The following is a 25,275-nucleotide window of genomic DNA, read 5'->3' on the forward strand; positions in this document are numbered from 1 at the left end:
TTACAATTTCCCTTACATGGACCTACAGGCAACTGACTGCTGTATTTAGCCAATGAATTAATGTGAGCTTTTGTTAAAAAATATATACATTACCCACTATTGCCCTTGGAGGGAGTAAGTCACATTTTTTTTATTAATTTTGATTTCATTTCTTTTATTAGTACCTCCTCTATATAGAACAGTGTGTTAGGTGCTATGGTGTGTCCAAAGAAGGCCTCAGAAGAACTTAGAGTACCACAAAGAAGAGATGCTTAGGAACAGTCAACAGTAGGATTTTGGCATATAAAATGGAGTTTTTATTTTCTCCCTTAGTGACACTCAGGAAATGCTCGTCTCCTGCTGTTGATGAATAATTTCAGAGTACTATGGATCATGCTGAAGAAAATGAAATCCTTGCAGCAACCCAGAGGTACTATGTGGAAAGGCGTATCTTTAGTCATCCGGTCCTCCAGGAGAGACTGCACCAGAAGGACAAGGTTCCGGATTCCATTGTAGATAAGCTGAAACAGGCCTTCACGTATGTTGTGTTTTAGCTTCTTTCCTTTACTGTGTCATCCCATTGTGAGAGAAGCAAGGTCAAACGTGTACAGAAAATCTGTTGGGTGAGGTGGAGACGAAATGGGTGGCGAGCACTCGTGATTTGCAGAGCCGTCTGCATGGGCAGTCACTGTGAGATATTTGACTGGGGACATGCTTCATTGTGTATTTCACCGTGTTTGCTGAATTCCAACTATGCCTTTCATGCATGTAAAGGTTCACAGAAACAACCTACTTCTAATTCTTCACCCACCTTCAAAATATCCACCTCTTCCCTTGTTTCTCAGGAATGTTCCAGCCACTCTGTCTTTTCTCCACCCCAACAGCTACCTTCATTAGCCATATCCTGAATCACCAATTGTGAATTTTTCCTTATGGCTCCTGGATAGGAGGAAGGGAAAGTGTGTTGGTGCGAACTCTACAGAGATGTTCCTCATGTATAACTTTATCTTTCTTTGTCCTTCCAGATGTACTCCTAAAAAAATAAGAAATATCATCTATATGTTCCTACCCATAACTAAGTGGCTGCCTGCATACAAGTTCAAGGAGTATGTGTTGGGTGACCTGGTCTCAGGCATAAGCACAGGGGTGCTTCAGCTGCCTCAAGGTTAGTACAATATCCTTCTTTCTTATTTTGTTTCCCTCATTACCATATCCTCAGACAATGGCCTCTTTTTGTTTCTGTTTAGCTCATCATGATTGCAAATTGATAGTTTTTATCAGATCATTCCAAAGGAATGTCTAAAGGAATTCTATAGAAATATTTAACCCTTAAAAATTCCCAGGGATATTAATAGTAGAAAATGGCAATACTGTTTTGCAGTCAGTATTCCAGCTCTGGGATTTTATATATAACATAAAAACTTAAGAAAATATTAATTAATTGATCTAAACAATACATATTGATTAAGCACCTGTTTGGCCCTCCCTCTCCTTATGGAGAAAACTCGCCATCCAATCAGGGAGCAAGACATGGAGCAATAAAAGCCCATGTAAATTTTTAGTTACAAATGATGAGGAACACTGTGAGGGAAAAGACAGGGTGCTGGGAGATAATCATAGGGGAAGTAATTTAAGTAGGGAAGTCACAAAAACCTCTCTGAGGAAGTTAGATTGTGCTGAGACCTGTGCAGGTATAGGATGAGAGCAAGTGCATCTCAGGCAGGAGGAGGAACAGCACGTGTGGAGGCGCTGGGCAGAAGAGCCAGGTGTGGCTGGCGAGGCAGGCAGAGGCAGGTGTGCAGAGCCTCCTGGGCCACCTTTGGATTTCATTGTGAGTGCAATGGAGAGCTGTCAGCATGCTTTTCGTTTGGATTTTCTCTGTAAGAAGTCACTGAGACTGCGTGGGGAATGGCTTTGGTTGGTGGGAGGGGCATCAGAATGGATGTGGGGAAACAGGTTAGAGGTGACAGGGGCTCAGTGTAGGCAAAGGTGATGACAGCTTGGACAGCTCTAGGTCAGATAACCAAGAATGTATTTCCTCCCAGCCAGTTTCCCCTAAATTAATTTGTCTAAAGATCACTTTCCCTAATGATCAACCAACTGAGTTTTTAATTTTCCAAGTGACTGATTAAATCTATAAAATCTATTCAATCTATTAAACAAAATCTTAAACCAGGTTTAGAAGTTTCTCACAATTATTTTGTCATCATCACCCTAAGAATAGAAAAAGGGCAGAGTCAAGGGTAAGGAAGTAAGGAGCAAATAAAGGCTCAGTATCTGAAATGGGAAACAGAAGCTAAACCAAGTCACGTCACACTGGCAAAGCTGCAGGAAATGACCACAGTGAACCATGTAAACTCATGCTCAGAGAAATCCTCAGGATTTTTGCCTAGTTGTGTTTTCATATCATTCCACAAATATATTTTCAACCAATTGACCTTTTTCCATTTTAAACTAGGGTGGTGGCTGTAAAAATGGAAAGAATTAGAAAGGCATATGCTATATTTTGTAGGTAAGATCAGCAACGCTGTTGGATTAATTTATGCCAAATGACAGAGGAGGGTGTATCAAGAATAACTTTAAGGTTGCTGGGATGATAAGCTGGATGTGGGGACAGTGAGGAAGAGGGATGGTTAAGACTCACTCCCCTATGGAAAATGGTATGGAGGTTCCTCAAACAATTGCAGATAGATCTACCATACGACCCAGCTATCCCACTGTTGGGAATATACCCAGAGGAATGGAAATCATCAAGTCGAAGGTATACCTGTTCCCCAGTGTTCATCGCAGCACTCTTTACAATAGCCAAGAGTTGGAACCAGCCCAAATGCCCATCATCAGATGAGTGGATACGGAAAATGTGGTACATCTACACAATGGAATACTACTCAGCCATAAAAACGAATGAAATACTGCCATTTGCAACAACATAGATGGACCTTGAGAGAATTATATTAAGTGAAACAAGTCAGGCACAGAAAGAGAAATACCACATGTTCTCACTTATTGGTGGAAGCTAAAAATTAATATATAAATTCACACACACACACAAAACCGGGGGGGGGGAGAAGATATAACAACCACAATTACTTGAAGTTGATACGACAAGCAAACAGAAAGGACATTGTTGCGGGGGAAGGGGAAGGGAGAAGGGAGGGAGGTTTTGGCGATGGGGAGCAATAATCAGCCACAATGTATATCGACAAAATAAAATTAAAAAAAAAAAAAAAAAAGACTCACTCCCAGGTTTCTGTTTCAAACACCTGAGGGATGGAGTTGCCAACTGCAGACATAATAAAGATTGCAGGAATGGAATTGAAGAGTAACTTTGAACATGTTAAATTTAAGATGCTCATGAGTAGGCTGGCCAGTTAGTTCACTTGGGAGAGTGTGGTGCTGGTAACACCAACATCAAGGGTTCGGATCCCCATATGCCAGCTGCCAAAAAAAAAGATGTGTGTGTAGTACATAAGTAAATATTTCATGTTTATATTTAATATGTGGTGGGCTCAAAAGAGAGGTGTGGCTACAGATATAAATTTGGGAATCTTTGGCATATAGATAGCATTTAAACCATGGCAATAGACAAGGCCACCTGTAGAGAAAATGTGGAGTGAAAAGAGAAGGGAGCCAAGGTCAGGCTCTGTCCAACACCAAAGGCCAAACAGAGGAGGAGGAACCAGCAGAAGACATGGAAAAGAAGTATCTGGAAAGAGGCATTATCAGAAAGAAGGGAAATCAGAATTACAGAAAGGAAGAGATTATTTCAAAACGGGGAATGATCCAGTAAGTCAAATGCTGCTGAGAGGCATAGATCATCTCACAATCAAATTTGTATTGAAAAGGTATTATTCTGCCCATAATAAAGCAATGAAGATAGATAAATATGAAAAACAAAATATAGCAAAGGTAGAGATCTAAAAGAATATAAACAAATTTCTTGTGATTGATGATTTAAATTACTGAAAAGATTTTTTGTTAAGCATGGCAGGTTGAATAAATGATTTTATGTCTAATTCACTTAAAATCCCTTTAAACATGGCAGTAAAGGAGGAGAAAATGGTATAAACTCAGAAGGACAAAGACAGTGATAGAAGAGACACAGTGGAGCAGGGGAAAAAAGATCATAAGCAGATAGACAAGTGACAACTGACGTATAGCAGAGAAAACTGAAATTTAGGTTCCTACACTACTGTACACTGGGAAATTGGAGACCCCAAGTATTGCCAAAGCCGGGAGTCAGACAGAGAGCTAAAAGTAAGGGAATTGGTTGAAAGTCTGTGTAACAGGTAGCACATAGACACTCAGGTCCCCACACATACACCATGCAGCAGATGGTAGGGTGAAAATACTGAGAGATGGCAGGAGGTTTAAATAAAAGTCTGCACATTGAACTGGGAGCTGACAAAGGCTTTTCCCTCACCCTGCTCACTCCAAAGTGCCCACAGAAAGATTCAGCGCCCAAGGCGGGCAGCAAACTGACCTCAGAGAAAAGACTACAGTAACAACTGGAGCCCAGTGAAAGTGCCGGCTGGCCACCCAATTGCCCTGCAATGAGGCCCGTCAGTAAACAAAGTGAGCCAATGCCCAGCAAGCTTCAAGGAAGACACACAGAAGGAAGGAACTCATCAGAAACAGAAATAATGAAGAGGGCAAAATAAAAAAATGTAAAACTATTATATCCTTAAAGAAATATAAAAACACATTGAACGCATGAAACAAGAACAGGATGCTATTTTTAAAAAGAGCATTCAACTACTCAGCCATAAAAAAGATTGAAATTCTCCCATTTGCAACAACATGGATGAACCTGGAGAAACGTATGTTGAGTAAAATAAGCAAAGCACAGAGGGATAAATACCACATGTGCTCACTCATATGTGGAAGCTAAGAGAGAAAGAAGGAAGGAAAGAAAGACCACAGTGGTGAGCTGGACTTGCAGAGGGAGAGAAGTTTCTTTGGGCTACAAAGTGGAGCGGTGGGAAAGGGGGAGGGGGAGGGAGGTTGGGGCTAATTGGGTGGGGGGCACGGGGTACAGATGCTACTTGTGGTAATGGGTTTGCTGCCAGCATGAATCTTGGGCCCAAGGGGTGACGATCAGCTTCATATCTCATGAATATTCATAACTGATTTTTTAAAAAGGATTAAAAATATTATAGCTGGAATAAAATATTCAATTGAAGGGTTGGAAGATAAAATAGAGTAAATCTCCTGGAAGTAGAAGAAAAAGATAAGTGAATAGATAATAAGAGAGAAAAGGTAAGAACCCCAGAGGATCAATCCTGGTGTTCCATCATACACCTAGAAGGACTTCCTGAAAGAGAGTAAACAGAAAGGAAGAAATTACCAAAGAATAATTCCCAGAACTGAAATACATGAGTTTTTCAGACTCGGAGGAATCATTAAGTACCCAGCAGAATAAATGAAAAATAAAACAAGGCATACCATAGTAAAATATCAAAATACCAGGGATAAATAGAAGATCCCAAAACTTCTAGAGAGGAAAAGATAAAAGTCACATAATTATGATTTAACTAATGAGAAGCTGAAGAGGTATAATAGAAAGTTAACAGTTAATATCTCAAATTGATAAATTAAGAAATAACAATGCAAATGTATTATTTAGAAGTAGATTCCTCAACCCCACTCCATTTACATTGTTGGCGTTGGGGACTGTCCTGTGCACTGGGGGATGTTTAGCCAGCATCCCTGGCCTCTATCCCCTACGTGCCAGTAGCACCCCCTCCCAGTCCTCCCACTTCCTCCCCATCATGATCATCAAAAATGTCTCCAGACTTTACCAAATGTCCCCTGGGGGGAGCAAAATCACTCTTCATTGAGAACTGCTGACTTAGGAAAATGGAGAAAAATAGCACAAGAACAGCTAAAAGAGTTGGAAGTGACTGCCTCTGAAGAGCGGAACCTGGAGGGAGCAGAGAGAAGCGGAAGATGCTGGCTTCTCCTGAGAGCCTCTGAGTGCTACTTGGCTTTAAAAACTGTATACATGCATTCCTTTGCTAGAAATGAAATTTATTTTTTACAAAAGACAAAATTTGAGTGATTATGTTGTTACATACGAAATAGAATGCTTTCCCAACTCTTCTTTGGCTGAAGTTTTGTTGTGCACAACATAACAGTGCCTTGACTTTCCTAGTTGTCCCAGAAATTTGGCTGAGCCCCCAAAACTGAGAACAAAGGGTGTTCACTGCCTACACTTTCTGAAGAGGGATGCCAGACCATCTACGCGAAACTGCAAGTTACGACACCCAAGCTCTCTCTTTAGTGCATCACTTCAACAAAATATATGAGGGGACAAGGAGACTGATATAAGATTTGAAATGAGAATTTTCTGGAGATAAAGCCCTGTGATTTTTCCTCCACCTAAAGTCAAAAGGAGAGGACTGCAAGAGGGCTACTCAGAACTGGACAGTGGCCCCTGGAATTTGTGGAGACTGCTGCCTAATTCTTGCATGAAGAGAGTCTAACTGCTCCAAAAAATAGTCTATTTGTAAAAACCCTCAAGAGAACCTTCACATGGATGTTTATAGCAGCTTTATCCATAATTGCCAAACCTTGGAAGCAACCAAGACGTCCTTCAGTAGGTGAATGGATAAATAAACTGTGGTACATCCAGACAGTGGAATATTCTTCAACGCTAAAAAGAAATGTGCTATCAAGCCATGAAAAGACACGGAGGAAACTGAAGTGCATATTACTAAGTGAGAGAAGCCAATACGTACATAGGCTGGCCAGTTAGTTCACTTGGCAGAGTGTGGTGCTGAAATAGTTACATACTCTATGATCCCAACTACATGATATTCTGGAAAAGGCCAAACTATGGAGGCAGTAAAAAGATCAGAGATGCTGCCAGGTGTTAGCGAGAAGGAAAGGAAGAGTAGGTGGAGCACAGAGAATTTTTAGGGCAGTGAAACTGCTCTGTGTTATAATGTAATGGTGGAAACGTGTCATCATACATTTGTCCAGACCCGTAGAATGCACAACACCAAGAGTGAACCCTAATGTAAACTGTGGATTTGGGGTAATAGTGATGTGTCAATGTAGTTTATCAGTTGTAACCAATGCACCACTCTGGTGGGGGGTGTTGATAACAGGGGAAGCTATGCGTGTGAGGGGGCAGAGGGTATGTGGGAAATCTCTGTACCTTCCTCTCCATTTTGCTGTAACCTAAAACTGCTCTGAAAAATAAAGTCTATTAAAAAAAAAAAAGTGAACTGCCTAGGACTGCAGAATCAAGACAGTCCTCCTGAGGGTGTGACCTGCACTTCCAAAGTTTAGGGGTATAAAGTGCCAGACTTTCCCACAGGATAACTGGGCACCGTGTACGGTAACCAGGAAGTCTGCTTACAGGACACATGTATGTCAACAGAAAGAACTGGAACACCGTGCCTTTTGATAAGGGGCAGAGGGAGAAATCTAAGAGTCAGGTGGAGGAGGCATTTCATAGACCAGGGTATGGTACAGTGGGAGTTCCTTATTGCAAAGGGGTCTCCAGGGAACCCACAAAAACACCTCATTAGAGACTAACAGCCAGCATTTATGTGTCAACACCAGATTACAGCTGCACCCGTTTCTGCTCTTACCTAATTTGTGAAAGAATAAAGCAGAAAAAAAATACTCCCACTGGCAAAAAAGATGTCATGAAAAACTGTCTCAGCCTAGACTCTGTGAGCAAAAATGCAGGATTATATGCAGGAGTGGAGTGGAAGGTACATCAGCTTAAATTACAGATGGCTTCACTTGTCCATCAGATACAAACAACCAAGAGAAAAATACATATAACCCCTCTGTTTTCTAACGATCTCCCCACTTCTGTTTGGTTCTTGATCCCACAGGTTTGGCCTTTGCAATGCTGGCAGCTGTGCCTCCGGTGTTTGGCCTGTACTCTTCATTTTATCCCGTTATCATGTATTGTTTTCTCGGAACCTCCAGACACATATCCATAGGTAAAAGCTTATACTTGATATTCCAGTACCTTTCCTTTTGCATTTCCAAGCTTTACAGTGTACCAAAAACATTGCATGGTTGTTATTAAAACATCTGCTTAATAATAATATCTGTGGTGCTGATAATAATATCTGTTACTGCATACACAATAGGTGCTTTAAAAAAAATAGACTGCTCCCAACATTCCTAAAACTAATAGCTTTCTTATAATCTTGGGATAATTAAAAAAGACAATTTTCTTGTGTAATAAAGCAATTGTTGAAATCTGTGAAATGAGATAAATGCATTATTTCGTAATATAATTTGCTTGCCTCTGGTTTTTCTATTTATTTTAACAATAGCACTTCAAGTTCCCAATTACTGTGCACGTATTTCATTTTCATCATATTTTAGGTTCTGAATTGTAATATTTTCACTTTAGTATATCAGATGCACATGGATTTCATAATAGTGTTGGTGTTGCGTGAGGCAAACACACACATGATGTTTCAGATACCTGTTGCTGGGTAGCAAACACCCCCAAAATTTAACAACATAAAACAACACTCATTGTATTATGTCTCACAGTTCCTGGTGGGTGAGGATTTGGGAAGGACTCATCTGTGCAAATCTTCCTCCCTCTCTCTTTCTTTCCCTCCCTCCCTCTTCCCACGTGGTCCCAGGAATTCCCCATGGGGCCTTGCTGGAGCTGTCTTACACATGGACTCAGGGCTCCAGCACAAGTATTAGAGCTCTCAGTTGGAAGCTGCAGGACCTTTTATTACCTAGCTTCAGAAGTCACACAGTGCCCCTTCCACTGCATTCTTTTGGTTACTAGCAAGTCACAAGCCTACCCAGATTGGAGAGAGGAATTATACTCCACCTCCTGATGGGAATATGTCAAGGAGAGTATGTGGGATGGAAGACATGGTTGTGGTCACTTTTGGAGAATACAGTATGGACACACGCAAGCTGCTCACACACCAGGGGCAGGACACTGGAAGAGGGCAGGGCAGTCTTCTTTCAGGGATGACTTGTGGGCCTCGCCTGCGTCTCTTGGCATACTGGCAGCAACCACATCAGATACACTGAGGATAGTTTCTTTGAACCCCCAAACAAGGATCATCTGTACTTCATTATTTCAGGTCCTTTTGCTGTTATTAGCCTGATGATTGGTGGTGTGGCTGTTCGATTAGTACCAGATGATATAGTCATTCCAGGAGGAGTAAACGCAACAAATGGTACGGAAGCCAGAGATGCCTTGAGAGTGAAAGTCGCCATGTCTGTGACCTTACTCTCAGGAATTATTCAGGTAAGGCTCAGAGGTGGGGAAATGGACTCTCATTCGTTCATCTAGTAAATATCTATTTAGCACTCTTGGCTGGTCTTACCACATGGTGGGCAGGGTCAGCCAGCAAGCTCCAGAGCTCAGGGTTCATAACAGTCAGGAGCACCAGTCCCAATGCATGCCTTGCTTATAACTAGGAGTGACAAGCAAGCTTCCATTGGGTCCTTTAGAGATCCCAAAAGCAGGACAAGCTTGAGACAGCAGGATTGGTTAGTACTGGGAAGAGGACATCCCCAGTCTTCTTGGAGGAACAGCCAGTGTTCCATCGCTTAGTCCAAATGACTAAGCGTGCCCCCAGTTCCGTGGGACGAGGGGGCACAAGGATGGCCAGTGCTGTGTAGGGCTCCACGCCACTCCAGACCTTCTATGGTTTTCTGTATAACCAGTGATTGATTTGTTAGTTACTTAACTGCTGCACGTACAAGTCTGTAGTGTTAGAAAGTGGCCCAGAAAGAAATTTTATGTTTTCTGTTGGTCATAACTTCCTGACTTATCATGTGATTTATTTGTTTCTTTGTCATTAAAAAAATAGTTTTGCCTAGGTGTCTGTAGGTTTGGGTTCGTGGCCATATATCTCACAGAGCCTCTAGTCCGTGGGTTTACCACCGCAGCAGCTGTGCATGTCTTCACCTCCATGTTAAAGTACCTGTTTGGGGTTAAAACAAAGCGGTACAGTGGGATCTTTTCGGTGGTGTATGTAAGTAAGCAACTTCCAGACTTGTTTTTCCTTCTTTATTTTTCCCCTTTTCTTCTCTTTTTCTTTTACCTTCAAGGCTTATTTTTCTTTTTTTCTAAGAATTTACATAAAAGGGAAAAGATGCAGTTATTCTAAGGCCTTCTGAGAAGAGTGCTACAAGAAGGATTAAATTTTAAAATCCTATTTTATTAATATGTGATTCTGCCTCCATCACAAGGAATTTTTTTTAGGTCTTTATTTGGTGACTGCACCATTACCCTAATTGGGTGACGAGAGAGCTTTTTCTTGAGATCAAATTATGTTTGTTGGTTTTTTTGTTTTTTTTTTGGAAACTAATAAATAACTTAAAGGCATAGTGGGAAAACATCTCTCAAAAACTGCTAGCTCAAGCAGGCAAAAACTAATATGTAAGGCTATAAAAGATTTAACTCACACAATTACCAGTTTAATCTAATAAAATATGTATAGACCCTATACCCAACTCAGGAAAATATAAATTATTTGCATGTACATAGGGAACATGGTAATAAGTGATCATGTTGAAACTAATGTGAAACTGATCACAAATTCTAAAAATTCAACATTTTTTCACACAGTGCAATATAATTATAAATCAATAATTAAATACAGCTTTTTTTAAAAAACCAAACATTCAGAAACCAAAAAACATTTATAAATGACCCATGGATAAAAAGAAATTAAATAATTAGAACCAATTGACGGTGGAAGTATTACATATCACAACTTTTGAGATGCTGCTAAAGCTATCTTTAGAAAGAAAGGTCTAAACCTTTGTAGGTATTTAGGCACTGAGGTACAGCACTGAGCCGAGCAGATAGAGCCTTTGCCCTTTGCAGCTTATAGTCCAGTGGGAAGACAATTAGCAAACTATTAATCGCATAAATATGTAATTAATTACAAATTGTGTTAAGTGCTATGAAGAAGAGGTACAGGATGCCCTGAAAGTTGAATAGGGAATAGTCCTCTTTAGATCAGGGGACTAGGAAAGTCACTTTGATGAACTGACACTTAAATTGAGTCCTTGATTGATTAGAATGAAATCAGACTGTAGGAGCATTTCCTAAGTAAATTCTTAGTTTTTCATAATAGCTGGTATCATACTTCTTACTCTGAGACTTCTCAAAATGTCTTGTCACAAAGAAACTGCAAGTGCACCTGAGTATGCCGTAGGCATTGATAGGAAAGGACATGTGGCCTGGGCTCAGTGGGAAGACTTCTTTATTGGGTTTCAGATGAGAACTGACTGTTTGGGGTGCCCAGACTGTAACCTTAGGATGTAGTTAAGTGGCTTTCTTCTCTAACTCTCCTAGGCTCCTTTCCAAACTTCAGCACTCTCTTGCCTTCAAAGTTCACCTGATTTCTCTTTCATCTGCTAACAATGATTTCTCCCTCTTCAAGCTCCTAAAAGCTTTTCTGTGTATCTACTTTGGAGTATTTTGCTGTTATCAACCCTTAATTCTTTCCTAAGGACTCAGCTTCAGGGTTAATTTTCTGAATTTTTTAATACTATATTGAAATATCAGTGTATCAAACACTATAAGATTGTTGAAAAAGGATTACAACTATAAAGCTGTATGACTGGGTAAAAATGTTTCCTAGTTGGTGGAAGCTACAAAGAGAGATTTCAGCCTGAGAACTTTTAACTAGAAATGTCCAGTAATGGGATGGCTGGTCTGAATTAGTGCACTAGAGTGTCTCTGCCTATTCAGGGGCTATTTCTTGATCCAGTGTTCACTGTGTTACAGAGTACAGTTGCTGTGTTGCAGAATGTTAAAAACCTCAACGTGTGTTCCCTAGGCGTCGGGCTGATGGTTTTTGGTTTGCTGTTGGGTGGCAAGGAGTTTAATGAGAGATTTAAAGAGAAATTGCCGGCACCCATTCCTTTAGAGTTCTTTGCGGTAAGTCAACACAAGGCCATGACCTGTTCAACTTCTGAGATTGCATACATTGATTTCTGTAAAGGATTTTGAAGTGGATGAAAGAGGATCAGGGAGTTAGAGGATATTCTTTTATCAGTTCTGCCAAAAGAAGGTTAGAATTTGTCAAAGGGAACTTTTACAAATTTACTGACAGAAAGTAAAAAGAAAAAGCATTAAAGTGTAAACATAGATTTTTTAAATGTAAGTGAAGATAATACATGAAAATTTTAACATTAATTATTTCTAAGCGATAGGATTATTTATGATGGATTTGTTTTCCTCAAAATTGTTATTGCGTAATTATTTTGTAATGAACGCATATTACTTTAATAACCTGAAAAAATAATAATAAAGCCTTTTCCATTTTTAAAAGAGCAAAAAATAAAGGTTCCCGAACTGTCTCTGTTCTTGGCACTCCTAGGCCAAAAGAAATACCTCACAGTTCACAGTTCCATTTATTAAGTAGTTAGGTCCAAACACCTTAAGACACATTTATGACTAACAACGTAGTAGCTATTTGTAAACATATGCATAAAAATTTGAATAAAAAATATTTTATTATGTTCTTAAGTGAGTACAATGATTTATTCATGGGATGTGTGCTCCTGGAGGGCACTGCACAAATCCTCAAACCTTGGGATCAGATTGGACACTGCTACCCTTATTTCCCCTCCACATGGATTTTTGCATGGTTCCTGCTTTTTAATCACAGCAACCACTGAACATGCAGCTTTGCAAAGATATGGCATTTTTGAAAGGAACGTAGTGTGAGCTGATACTCAAATTGTGAACTACCTCCAATTAGAAGTTTGCACAGTGTCCGACAGATGTCACTGTTTCCCTGGAGATATAATATACAAAGTGTCCTGGTGAGTTCCATTTGGCACCCCAGAGCTCCTTTGTGCATAGTTTAGGAGGCACAAGGATAAGAAATTAAAAAGTCTGGGTGTCTGAACATTTAGCAATAAGTTTCAGCTATGAAAACGACTGGCTGGTGTAGCTTCTATCCCTTTCCTTGCCTTGGTCTTGTCTACACCCAACCAGTACCTGATAACAGGCAGAAGAAACTCTCTGTAGCAGTTTCAAAACCTCTTCTCTCACTGGGGCTGGGCACAGAGTTCCTGTTTCCACTTGGGGAACAGCGAGAGGAGGTTCCCAGACCCTCCTCATGGGAAAGAAGACAGGCGAGCCCTAATTATTTCTCAGATTCCCTTTAAAGATTCCTTCATGTTTCCCAGGGTAATGGATCTCCAGAATTCTGTTCTTGTAATTACAGCTTTTCAGTAATATCTTAAACCAGTGTTTTTTAAACTTCTTATCTAATGTTCCTTGGAGCAAATGTGAGAGAAGCCACACTGGAAAGTTTGAGGACAGAGTTTTTACGACTCCCTTTAAGCATAAAATTTATTTATTTTATTATGAGAACTTTTTTTTGAGTTTTGCATTCTATTTTATAATACATCTGTTTGTGCTGATAGGAAAACAATGACTTATTATCTACCACTGCATAAAATTGATACTCCAGCAACTGGAGCCATAGTTATCCTGTGGATTTGAATTTCTAGGCACTCTTCCAGTTTGAGATGCACAAAAAAATGCAATTAAGGGGACAAACATAATTGCTACCAACAGAAACGGGCCATTTCATCAAAGGGGGCAGAAACACCTACACACTTGGTCTCTCAGGCTTCTGTTTCTGTTAATAAGCTTGCCTTATTATTGGTTTCCTGCAGCAGTCACCACTGTGAGGGGCTGGCTTCCTTCCCTGTCCAGCCATAATTCCTTTCCTGGATAACCCACTGAAAAAGCTCTATCAGCACTAGTGTCTGCGGACGAAGCAATTTGCTATTTCACTATATTCGGTTAAGTTTCCCTTCTTGTAGCTCACTAAGGGTTTTACTTTACACCTCAGGTAAATCCATGCCTGACAATCCAGGGCGGCCTTATGTACAGTGACACTCTGTGTGATGTGCATGTGCACCCAGACCCTGACTCTGTAGCTGAAATGGGAGAAGGCAACTATGGGATGCTGGGGGAGGCCTCTAGCCACACTTGGTGCTGCTGTCCTAGAAACAGGATCAGCGGGAGGATTCTAAATGCAAACATACATTTTATAATGATCCACTGTAATTGTACCCCCCTCACAATGCACATTTAAATGTCCTTTATTCGTGTCTTGGCCAGAGCTTCATTTTGCCTGCCCCGAAGGCAAGGTCAGCTCCTGAGAGGTTTTATGGCCATTTTCTATTGCTGTCAACTAGCCAAACACCTCAGCATGGAACAGAACAAAGTAAGAAGACAACAATTGCAGGCCACAAGGAAACTAGGGCCCATTTTAATTATGTGGAGTAGAGTCATTAAGAGAAGTTAGAATTTCTGGAAGCTAACAATAATTCTTTTTAAATATGAACATTAAAAGTAAGAATAGATTTGGCTTGACTAACTCTTTGAAACTCATTTTTGTGGTGTTTGGATATTCATCTCTAAAGGTATGTTTGGATTTATGTCTCTTTTAGGTGGTAATGGGAACTGGCATTTCAGCTGGGTTTAACTTGCATGAATCATATAATGTGGATGTCGTTGGAACACTTCCTCTGGGGTAGGAAAATAGTTTTTTAAGTAACAGCGTGACTTGAATAAACAATGGATCTGTTGTTTCTAAGTCCTGCTTTAGTACTCTTGGAATGAAAATTAATCTCTTTTTTTCTACATATCAAATAGCTGAGGGTTGTAGGGGTTTTGCTGTGTGTGTTTTTACTGTAGTAAAAAAACACGTAACATAAAATTAACCATCTTAAGCATTTTTAAGTGTACAGCTCAATAGCGTTGCATATATTCACATTGCTGTAAAACACATCTCCAGGACTTTTTGATCTTGCAAATCTGAAATTCTATAACCATTAAATAACAACTCCCTCTTCCTCCCTGCCCCCAGCCCCTGGTAACCATCATTCATCTTCCTGTCTCTATGAACTTGACTGTTCTACGTACCTCATATAGGTGGAATCATACAGAATTTGTCTTTCTGACTGGCTTATTTCGCTTAGCTTAATGGATAACTTATCCATGTTGTAGCATGTGACAGTATTCTCTTCCTTTTTTAAGGCTGAATAATATTCCTGTGTGTGCGTGTATGTGTTTACTACATATGCCATATTTTATTTCTCCATTCATCCATCAATGGGCATTTGAGTTGCTTCAATCTCTTGGCTATTGAGAATAGTGCTGCTGGGGACATGATTGTGTAAATATGTCTTTGAGACCCTGCTTTCAATTCTCTTGAGTATATACCCAGATCATATGGTAGTTCTATTTTAATTTTTTGAGCAACCTCCATATTGTTTTCCATAGCAGTTGCACCATTGTGCAGTCCCACCAGCAGTGATGAATGGTTTTTTGTTTTCCTAAACTTAACAGTTTTTAAAAGCTTTCCTTGAGTGACATAGGAATTAAACACACTAACTGTGTGACCTTGGGCAGGTCCCCTATCCTCTCCAAGCGCTGGTTTCCTCACCTGCCAGGCAGGCACGGTAATTAATACGTATCCCCAGGGGCGGTTATGAGAGCAACAGGAGAGAACATAGGTAGAGTGGTTAGTGCAGCGACTGGCACATAGTTAGCATTCAGGACATGCTAACCAAAAGTTTGGAGGCTCGTTACTTTGGAGAGTTTTCCAGTTTTAGATCATATGTTACTTTCTTCCTTGCCTCATCTCTATTGTCTAACTCTACACTTGTGAAATGTATTATTCTCTTTATATTTGAAGGAGCAAGAGTGACAATCACCTCTCCTTGTCTCACTCTGTCCCTCTCTGACATTCTCTGGCCGTCTCTCTCTCTCTCTCTCTCTCTCTCTCTCTCTCTCTCTGGCTCTTTCTCTCACCATCGTCTTCTCCCTTCCAAAAGAACAGGGTCGGACATTTGCCCAGATGTTGGACACTGATGGAACCCGGCATGTTCCGCCAGGCCTCCCCTCCAGTCCCATCTAAGAGTCTCCTGGGAAGCAGACAGAGCAGAGGTTTCATTTTAAGCCAAAATTCACCCCATGGAACAAGTGTCGAGGGAGAAAGCATGCACCCTACTTTTAAACTTCAAAACACATTACTTACAATGATTCGATGTAAAGCTCTAACACAGAAATGGCACCTTGCTTTTCAATTTGGACTAATAATGTGTAAAATACTTTTAGATCTATCATCTCAGTTGATGCTTATAGTAACCCTATTGCCAATATACACTGTTATCCCCATTTTACAGAAAAGTACATTTATTCTCATTCATTCAACATATGTTTATTGAATGCCAATTATGTACCAAAGCAGTTAAAAACAAAAACAAACAGGGAAGCAGAAAAGTGCTTGCCCTTACACAGCTTATATTCTGTTGCTGGACACAATTGACTGATACACAAATGGTGACAAGTGCTATGAAAAACAGTGAAACCAGGTAAGGAAGAGGAGAGACTGGAGCTGCTGTTTTAGGTAGGATATCAGGGAAGGATATATTTGAGAGACACAAATGAGGTTTAGTGACTCTCTGGTAAGACCCAACCTGGACCCGAACTCAGTCCCCCGATACCCAGTTGTATGCGCTTTCCATTACCTTGCACCTGGGGCTCTAACAATCATGTGACAAACATTAGTCTTTGATTGGATCCACCAGGTGATCCTATTCAGTTACGAGTTACAAATAATTTGATTAAATGTAAAATACTTCCACTTATATTTCTTCTTTAAAAAATGTACTGATAGGTTAAAATCCACATGTGACCATAATTTCTGCTTAATTTCTTCTTTTATTGCACTGTACCCAAATACGTCGCTTTCCTTCTATATGTGAGAGCTAAACTTTAAAAAAAGTGTATCCTTCTGGAACTTGGCTACACAGAAACCTTATCTTTCTGAAACTTTGCCCGAAACGAAGCAGATAACAAATACTTACCTACCTTCCTACGTGTACACAATTATACTGTTTCAGTTATCCATGAGTTTCATTGTCGCCTTACAAAACACCCCAAAACAGTGGCTTAATGCAGCAACTATTAATTTGCTAATAATTCAGTCTAGGTTGGGCTCAAGCGAGGTGGTTCTTTTGCTGGTCTCACCTGGGGGCTCCCGTGCATCTGCAGATGTCTGAAAGTGTAACTGGCACTGGAGGATGCAAGAGGGTTTCACTCACGTGTCTGATGCCTTGGCTGGAGTGGCTGGAACAGCTAAGGGCCGGCTGGCATCTTCTCTCCACATGGTGTCTCCAACAGGATAGCCAGACCTCTTTACATGGTGGCTCAGGGCAACTAGGAAGAAAGGCAGAGAATTTTCCAGGCCTCTGAAGGCACTCATACAGCTTTACTTCCACCACATTCTATTGGTCAAAGCAATCACAAGGCCAGTCTAGATTCAGCTGAAGGGAAAACAGATGCCACATCTAGATAGGAGGAGCAGCATGCACACACAAGTATGGGAGGAATGGTTGGTGGCCATCCTTGAAAGCAAACTACCTCACTTATCTGTACACGTACATAAATACATACACATCGCAGTGCCCAGGAAGTGTTAAAGATCCTAATCATCGCAGTATATCCTGTGTTTTGGTTTACTTTCCTTAACTCATTCCAAAATACACCCTTTTCTTGTACAATTCCTCAGGCCCAAACCTGCTGCTAGACCTTTCCTCTCGGTCAATACTTACACAGTAAAGTGCAGAGGAAAGACAATAGATTTTGTAGTCAGACCCCCAGGTTTGACTTCCCACTCCATCTCAGGCAAATTGCTTAACATCTGCAAGCATCCATTTTTTCACCTATTAACTGGGATAATAATGGCACCTATCTAATGAGATTGTTGTGAGGGAGAATGAGATGGTTTATATAAAGTACATAACCTAGCCCCTATGGATGTTAGTTCCTTTTCCATCCTCTGCTCCCTTTCACCACTTCTCAACTTGAAATGTTCCTTCTGTCGCTGTGCTGTGACATAGTAAGAGAAGCAGGCATAGAGAGGCCAGTTCTTCCTTGTTTTGTTGTACTTAGTAGATGATCTGTTTGGCCTTGGACAAGTTGCTTTACCTCACTCTGCTTCATTTTCCTCATCTATAAAATGGGGATTATAATGGTGCCTAGTTCATAGGGATGAACACAGAAGAATTCAGTGAGCACAGAAGCTGGCACGGGAAGCACCTAGTAAATGGTTGTTATTGTAATAATTATCATTCCTATTGTTTATCAATTAAGTGATTGATTAGCCCAATGCCTTGAATTAGAGCAGGATGCCTTTGAAAATCCCCACTGCCCTTCCCCCATTAAATTCTAGGGAGCCCCTATTCTGTTTCTTTAGGATAAGGGTCCCAAACTACAAGAATGGACCACAAAATCTGGGTTCCCTATTGTGGGTTCCAGGAGTCACTCTTATGGCTCCTCCAGATCCCCAGGATTCCCAGGTGAGATCCAAGGAGTATAATCTTCTGCTGCTCCTTTCCCATGTTAGAAACTCAACTAAAGGGACAATAATATGGTTAGAGGAGGTAACTCAGTGTCCTTACATCAAATAACAAGAGAGAGGAGTGAGTACCTAGTGTTGTGAGGACAGTAATTCTCTAAGGTAGCCCTTGTCCAACACCCTCCCCACCCCAAGACTTTGCTTTGAATGTCTCGTGGCACCTGAGCACTTCACTGACCCTCTCTTCCTCCTGGTTCTATTTCTTACTTACACCTGCCATTGGGGTGCCATGAGGTATGAGGTTACTCCTTTAAATAAAATGGCATCTGATCTCTGCTGATGACCCACCCAGGTAGAAAGCCAGCACTCAGCAGTTTGGGACTGGAAAGAACCTTTCTGAGTCAAGGAGGGTCCTCCTTTTTGCCAAACCAGAGCAAACAAGCACCCAAGCATTGCTCACCTCATTTGCAGATAATGCTCCTCGAAAATGCTCCCCTCCAGTCCTGTGTTTTTTCCTAGTGGTTACAACACTCAAGTTAAAGTCAGCTTGACTTTTCAGGCTACTACCTCCAGCCAATCCGGACACCAGCCTCTTCCACCTTGTGTACGTGGATGCTATTGCCATAGCCATTGTTGGATTTTCAGTGACCATCTCAATGGCCAAGACCTTGGCAAATAAACATGGCTACCAGGTTGATGGCAACCAGGTAAATATCATCAATTTCCTGCAGATGTTACGAAAGGCAGGTGAACTAGATTTATCTATCTTGGTAGAAAAACTTTTATTCTGGTAAAAGTGGATGATGTATTTGAAGCATGTATTTATTCAACACTACAATTTTTATGTTATTTGTGAGCATTAGGTCATCAGAACTCTGAGCTACAAAGTCCTACCTCCTTCACCTCATGGGCAGGGGTCCACTTAGAAAGGTAAAATCTCTAATCTGAAGCTTATAGCTTGGCATACTCCTACAGATGTTACCCCTGTTTTTAAAGCTCACAGCCTGGGAGTAAGGTATTTTTCCAGAGCCGTCTTTGCTCCACAGGAAGGCTTATCTCTGTTTGTTAAACTTTGGGTATGTGATTCATCACTCAAACTCCACAGTAACTCCACTTTACCACCTCCTTTTACAGCATAGCTACAGATAAGGTCTTTAACCCAAATACCATGAGCTATGATCTTGACATAGCAATGTCTATTTTAACACCCTGTGTATTTCTACAGGAAGACTAAATGCTCCACATTCATATGAGATGCAGTGACTAAGCTAGAAGTGCCCAAAGTAGCCCTAAGAGTGGGACTCACTTGCCCCAGGAAGACACCAGCACGTACTCATTGATGAGCAATAGACCAGGCATTTGAAATATGCCAATAGTCCCATACATCAAGAACTTTCTCTTAAATGACAAAAATATTTTCTATGCTTTACTGCAGTTTTCTTTGGGGAAAAAAAGGGTGTGTTTGGGAAGGAGAGGGCTAGGTGGGAGTGCGACATTTATCTCTGATGCAGTAAAAATTCAACATGTTTACCCCCACCATAAAATATGCCATAATTCCTGTTTTGAAGTCATGCTAAACAATTTCTTGTATTTGAAAAGAGAATGAAGAGACTGCCTGTACTGCTGAAATGTGTATTGAATGGGCTATCATGCTTTTCTTCCTAAAGAGTGACTTACCTCTTGTGTTTTGTTTCCACATGGAAAAGGAGCTGATTGCCCTGGGACTGTGCAATTCCATTGGTTCACTCTTCCAGACCTTTTCTATTTCATGCTCCTTGTCTCGAAGCCTCGTTCAGGAGGGAACCGGAGGGAAGACACAGGTATATATAAAGGACAGGCCTCTAAGAACTGGTGATTTGGGTGATAATTAAATTTTAATCTCTTGATTCTATTCTGAACCCAAGCAAAGCTACTCTGCCTGCAGATCCATGCTCCAGTGAGCTGTGTAGTGAATCAGAGAAAGGCATGATTGGTTGAAGCGAATCACAAGGAACTGAATCTATAGGAAAGAGGTATATTCTCTGGTTAAACTGGAAAGTTGTACAACACTCCCTGCTGCCAGTAAACCTCAAAGTTCAGACATGGGATGTTGTCATGAAAACCTGAGCCTGAGTGTGGACAGGATGCCAGCACCATCAATAAAATTTTCTGCAATGATGGATGTGTTCAATATTTGTACCATCCAATAAGGCAGCCACTAGCATCATACGGGTCTTGAGAACTTAACATGTGGCTAGTGCAACCAAGACCTGAATTTTTTATTTGATTTTAATTTTTAAAAATGTATTGGCCACCTGTAGCTGTGGCTACCACATAGGATAGCAAACACTTGTCTGAACTCTTCTGGCCTTTGTGGGTCTCAGGTTGGCACCAGACATCTTCCCCCACCTCTGACAAGGGCACTTCAGCCAGAATATTTAAGCATTTCAGCTTCTGTTTAAAAGCTCTAAGAGGAACCAAAACTTCAAAAGGGAACGGGATGGAGGTATAGATTTATGTAATGGTTTGGATGACTTATTTGAATCCATATTTTCTTGATCTTCCCACAGTGATTATCAAAAGAATAAGACCACCCTATGCCCCACCTCTTATTCAAGTCTTCTAAGAGCCCCTTCTGTGTGTCTTCTCTCATTCAGCTTGCAGGTTGTTTGGCTTCGTTAATGATTCTGCTGGTTATATTAGCCACTGGATTCCTCTTTGAATCATTACCCCAGGTGTGTAGTGTGGACTTGGTGTGAGGTTTTTCCTTATGTAGAAATGTTGCTATTTTATTTGTTTATATTTTTGTGGCTCTCTTAGGGGTTTTTACTGTAACCCTAGAAGAGCAATATGAGAAAGGGCCAAGGATAAGACCAAGATCTACTGCCTAATCTACTGACAGCTGACCATGGGACCTTCGGAAAGCTATCCCAGCTCCTCTGGGTCTCAGTTTCCTTATCTGCAAAGTAGGGGTTTGGACTTGCTGACCTCCAATGTCCCTTCTTTCTTTGACCTTCTATAACCTTATACTTTTATTAAAAATCTGAGATGGCCTACAAGCATAACACATTTACATGTATTTGCTGACATATTTGATCTAGTAGAGATCAGGAACAAAATAGAGAAAACCATAGTGCAGGAAGACCATGGGTGAAATAGCACCTTGAGTACCAAGTTTAATTCTGAACCTCTTGGCCATCATGCAGGTTTGCTACTAAGGTATAAGCCTGGTTTTCCAAGACCCATTTTAGCTAACCAACTCCTGAAAATCCAGGTGTTTGTGGCTCCAAAGGTACCATCAGTGCCATGTAGGAAGTAAGTGGGGAGAAGACACGGGGAGGGCAGCAGGAGGACAGTGAGGAGCCAGCAAAGGGGCTCCGTGGACACAAGAGGGGAGGCATGCGTGGATGTGCTGTGTTTCAGGCTGTGCTGTCAGCCATTGTGATCGTCAACCTGAAAGGAATGTTTATGCAGTTCTCAGATCTCCCCTTTTTCTGGAGAACCAGCAAAATAGAGCTGGTAAGTAACAAAGGTGATGGTTAGGTTACTATGTCATAACAGCAAATATGATTTACTAGTGAAATATGAGAAAGATAAGTTAATGTGGTTAGTTGTTACGTGCAGTATCCTATTAGGGCAAGGTAAAAGTTGTGTGTGTGTGTGTGTGTGTGTGTGTGTGTGTGTGTGTGTGTGTGTAACTCTTATGGACTTTTTACCGTGATTCTTTATAAAGCTTTCTGTCTTTCGTTTAGACCATCTGGCTTACAACTTTTGTGTCCTCCTTGTTCCTGGGATTGGACTATGGTTTGATTACTGCTGTGATCATTGCTCTGCTGACTGTTATTTACAGAACACAGAGGTGAGTGCCTAGACTGGAATGGGTGTCCTGGCTGAGATTACAATGTTGACTTTAAGTGTGGACCGAAGCTTGAATTGGTGAAACTGGAGCCCCTTGGTTATTTCCAGTCAGCGTGAGAAGGAGCTATGACACTTATGTGACCTTTTGACTAAATAAACAAAACACCAAATAAACATTTCCATATAATCTTACCAGATATTCTACTGTGTCGCAGTTTATACTTCTTTCAATGATTTTGTTTAAAGAGACTAATTTCCATCATTGTTCCTGCCATTCCCAGCCCAGTGGTGCACTGTTACTTACCCTTCTCAGTGAACTGTGTGTTCTTACAATTTGTGGTGGCATCGGGTAATGACATGGGTTTTGATGGTGTGGAGCAAACTATGCCACCCAAGGTATCATATGCAATTCTCCAGTTGTCCTATCCTACACCTGAACCATTATCCCCTGCCATCTCTTCTGCCTAGTAGGAAGCTGAGCCCCCTGGGGAAGGTATAAAATAACCTTTTAAAAAATTCTGTTTATGATAATGAAATCACCATAAAGATTAAAAGGAAATATTATGTCATAGAAATAGCCTGGACTTTAGAGTCAGACAAACCTGGGTTCAAGTTCTGGCTGCACCTTCCATAAGCTCTGTGATTTTACATAACCTCTCAGAGCCTTGGTTTCTGCATCTGTAAAATGTGACTAATTTTTGCTACATCAAATAGTTACAATAAGGGTTAAATGAGAATAAGACAAGCAAAAGACACACAGTGCCTGACACTTACTATCCACTCAAGCAGTGACAGTGCCCTTTCCTCTCTAACACAAAAGCATTAGTCTGGTTTTGTCTATAGTTGCAAATCACATATGGTTCTCTAAGTTATGACTGTGGTGTGTTGAAAGGTCACTGGATGGGGATATTGACCCTTTATCTGCAGAATAACACACAGCTCCCCACTCCACAGAGTAGGAAATGAGCATTTTCATCATCAAAAATAACATAAGAGAAAAATGTTAAGAACTCAGAATAAGAATTAAACTACTTTTAATAACAAATTCTAACACTGTTGCCCATTTTTATCTAAAAGAAGTTTTTCCCATTTTTATAAGGAACAATATGAGTACATACAAGAGTTCTTTATCTCAGCATTTTGGTGAACCTTATGGTTTAAAAATATCTATATCCTTTAACAAGCCACAGTGTAGAATTTGAGATTGTCATTGATTTTCTTCACTGAATAGGATTTTATGGTTTCTTATCATAAATTTTAAAGTTAGGCAAGTTCTTTTTAAAATGTTCTACCTCTCTTTTTCCTTCAAATAATTAACTGAAGTTGATTTTTTTATGTTATGTCCTTTGTTGGTGATCTTGCCGAGTCTTTGTAGCTTAGAGTTTGGGAGACCAGCACTCAGGGTACTTGTTTATTTTCAGCTGGCTTCTTTTTCTGTAATTAGAACACACTTTCAGGAGATGGCTAGTACCAGGAGTCCAATACAAGGCACATAATATGTGTTCTCTAAATGCTTGTTGAGGGAATCCACCCAGAAAAATAGCTGACATTTGAGTTATATGTCTAACTTACAAAGCACTTTCACGTTCATGCTAAGAAGCACCAGGACATAGTAGCAAGATCATGGAATGTCAAATCAAAGGCCTTGAGCCGTATTCTGGCTCTGCCAAGCTCTCTGACCTGGAATATCTTACCCAACCCCACCGAGCCTCAAGTTCTCATCTATACGATGGCAGAAATAGGCCTAGTAGCATTGTTCATAGGATATAATAAGGAAATAACAAGTGCTCAAGAAATAGTACCTATCATCTTTACAGTATCTGAGCCAGACTGTCTTATAAAAAGTGTTAGGAATTAGGGCCCTCAAAAGCAGTGTTTAAAATCTATTCAAGCCAAATTTAAGAAAATGTCCATGCTAATTTGAGATTTTTGTTTTCTCCTCACACCCTCAATTTACTAACTCCCCACCACAATGAGTCAGTGACTTTTGCTAGAAACAAACAAAAATCCAGTCTCCTACTTTAGAATTAGATCAGGGAGACAACTTTCTACCTCCTAAGTGGCATGAAGAGAAGTTACACATGTCAAGTTGTAACTGACACGTAACTGGCATGACTTGAACTCTGCACAATTTATTGTTGCCCCAGTCTTTCAATGCTTGAGTCTTTCATTCTGACCAAATCATTTGTGTGGTATGGCACGTGTGTGTGGTGTATGTGTATGTATGGTCTGTGTAGTGTGAGGTATATGTGGTATGTGTGTACTGTGTATGTGTGTGTAAGGTATAAGGGGTGTGGGGACGTTTGTGGTGTATGTATTTATTGTGTTTGTGCATATGGTGTATGTGTATGTGTGTGGTATGTGTGTGGTCTGTGTGGTGAGGCGTGTGGGGTGTATTAGGCTTGAATTCCCTAGCAAATCCACACAACATGTAACATACAAAATCTTATGTTTAAATCGCATACTGTGCCTCAACACAACGGTATTTAACCCACTAACACCCTTTCTATCTCTAGTCCCAGCTACAAAGTCCTTGGACAGCTTCCTGACACTGATGTGTATATTGATATAGATGCGTATGAGGAGGTAGGACCTTTTTCTATCATTTTAAAAGGTTGTAAAGCATGTGATGTGATTGACTAAGTAGTATTTTTACCCAGGTCAAAAAGTAGGTGTGATGTGGAGGGAGGTATAGTGGTAAAAGTGAAAAGTCTAAGCTTTAATTTACTGTCTGGATTCAGTTTTATAGTTTATACCATGCATTAACTACTAACCTCCTGATATTTACTTTTCTTCATTTTTTAATGGGGATAAATATGTATTGTTGGTATTAAAGTATGTATTTGCAAAATACTGAAACTGAGAGGATGGTTTTATATGCATGGTTTTCTTCTGGTGAATTTAAACCAATGGTAAAATATTAATTTTAACCATGTAAAAATATAGTTGGTGGGGCTATGAAATTCTCTCACTTCATTTTTAATTGTTAAAGTTATAGCTACAAATTTCCTTGATTTTGAATGTTCTTTTGTTCTATGGAATCTCAGAGACTTTTACAAAATCTTATAAAACTAGTTTTGTCTGTTTCTTTTGTTTT

The 25,275-nt window shown here is 40.4% G+C and overlaps 1 protein-coding gene across 2 annotated transcripts in view; it reads left to right on the forward strand.

Annotated features, from left to right (window-relative positions):
• The first annotated feature begins 365 nt into the window (after nucleotides 1-365).
• SLC26A5 (solute carrier family 26 member 5) overlaps nucleotides 366-25,275 on the forward strand; it is a 29,289-nt gene continuing 4,379 nt past the window's right edge. The window contains exons 1-13 of one of the 2 annotated variants that reach the window (XM_063098970.1): nucleotides 366-517; nucleotides 1,005-1,144; nucleotides 7,833-7,943; nucleotides 9,069-9,235; nucleotides 9,804-9,968; nucleotides 11,735-11,887; nucleotides 14,425-14,507; nucleotides 18,901-19,048; nucleotides 20,048-20,161; nucleotides 20,978-21,055; nucleotides 21,744-21,839; nucleotides 22,073-22,179; nucleotides 24,695-24,764. In XM_063098970.1, coding sequence (XP_062955040.1) covers nucleotides 366-517; nucleotides 1,005-1,144; nucleotides 7,833-7,943; nucleotides 9,069-9,235; nucleotides 9,804-9,968; nucleotides 11,735-11,887; nucleotides 14,425-14,507; nucleotides 18,901-19,048; nucleotides 20,048-20,161; nucleotides 20,978-21,055; nucleotides 21,744-21,839; nucleotides 22,073-22,179; nucleotides 24,695-24,764 — 1,584 coding nt within the window. The remainder of the gene's footprint in view (nucleotides 518-1,004; nucleotides 1,145-7,832; nucleotides 7,944-9,068; nucleotides 9,236-9,803; nucleotides 9,969-11,734; nucleotides 11,888-14,424; nucleotides 14,508-18,900; nucleotides 19,049-20,047; nucleotides 20,162-20,977; nucleotides 21,056-21,743; nucleotides 21,840-22,072; nucleotides 22,180-24,694; nucleotides 24,765-25,275) is intronic. The other variant, XM_063098971.1, reaches the window with a different exon arrangement.

The sequence above is a fragment of the Cynocephalus volans genome, chromosome 6, assembly GCF_027409185.1.
Source record: "Cynocephalus volans isolate mCynVol1 chromosome 6, mCynVol1.pri, whole genome shotgun sequence".
NCBI lineage: Eukaryota > Metazoa > Chordata > Mammalia > Dermoptera > Cynocephalidae > Cynocephalus > Cynocephalus volans.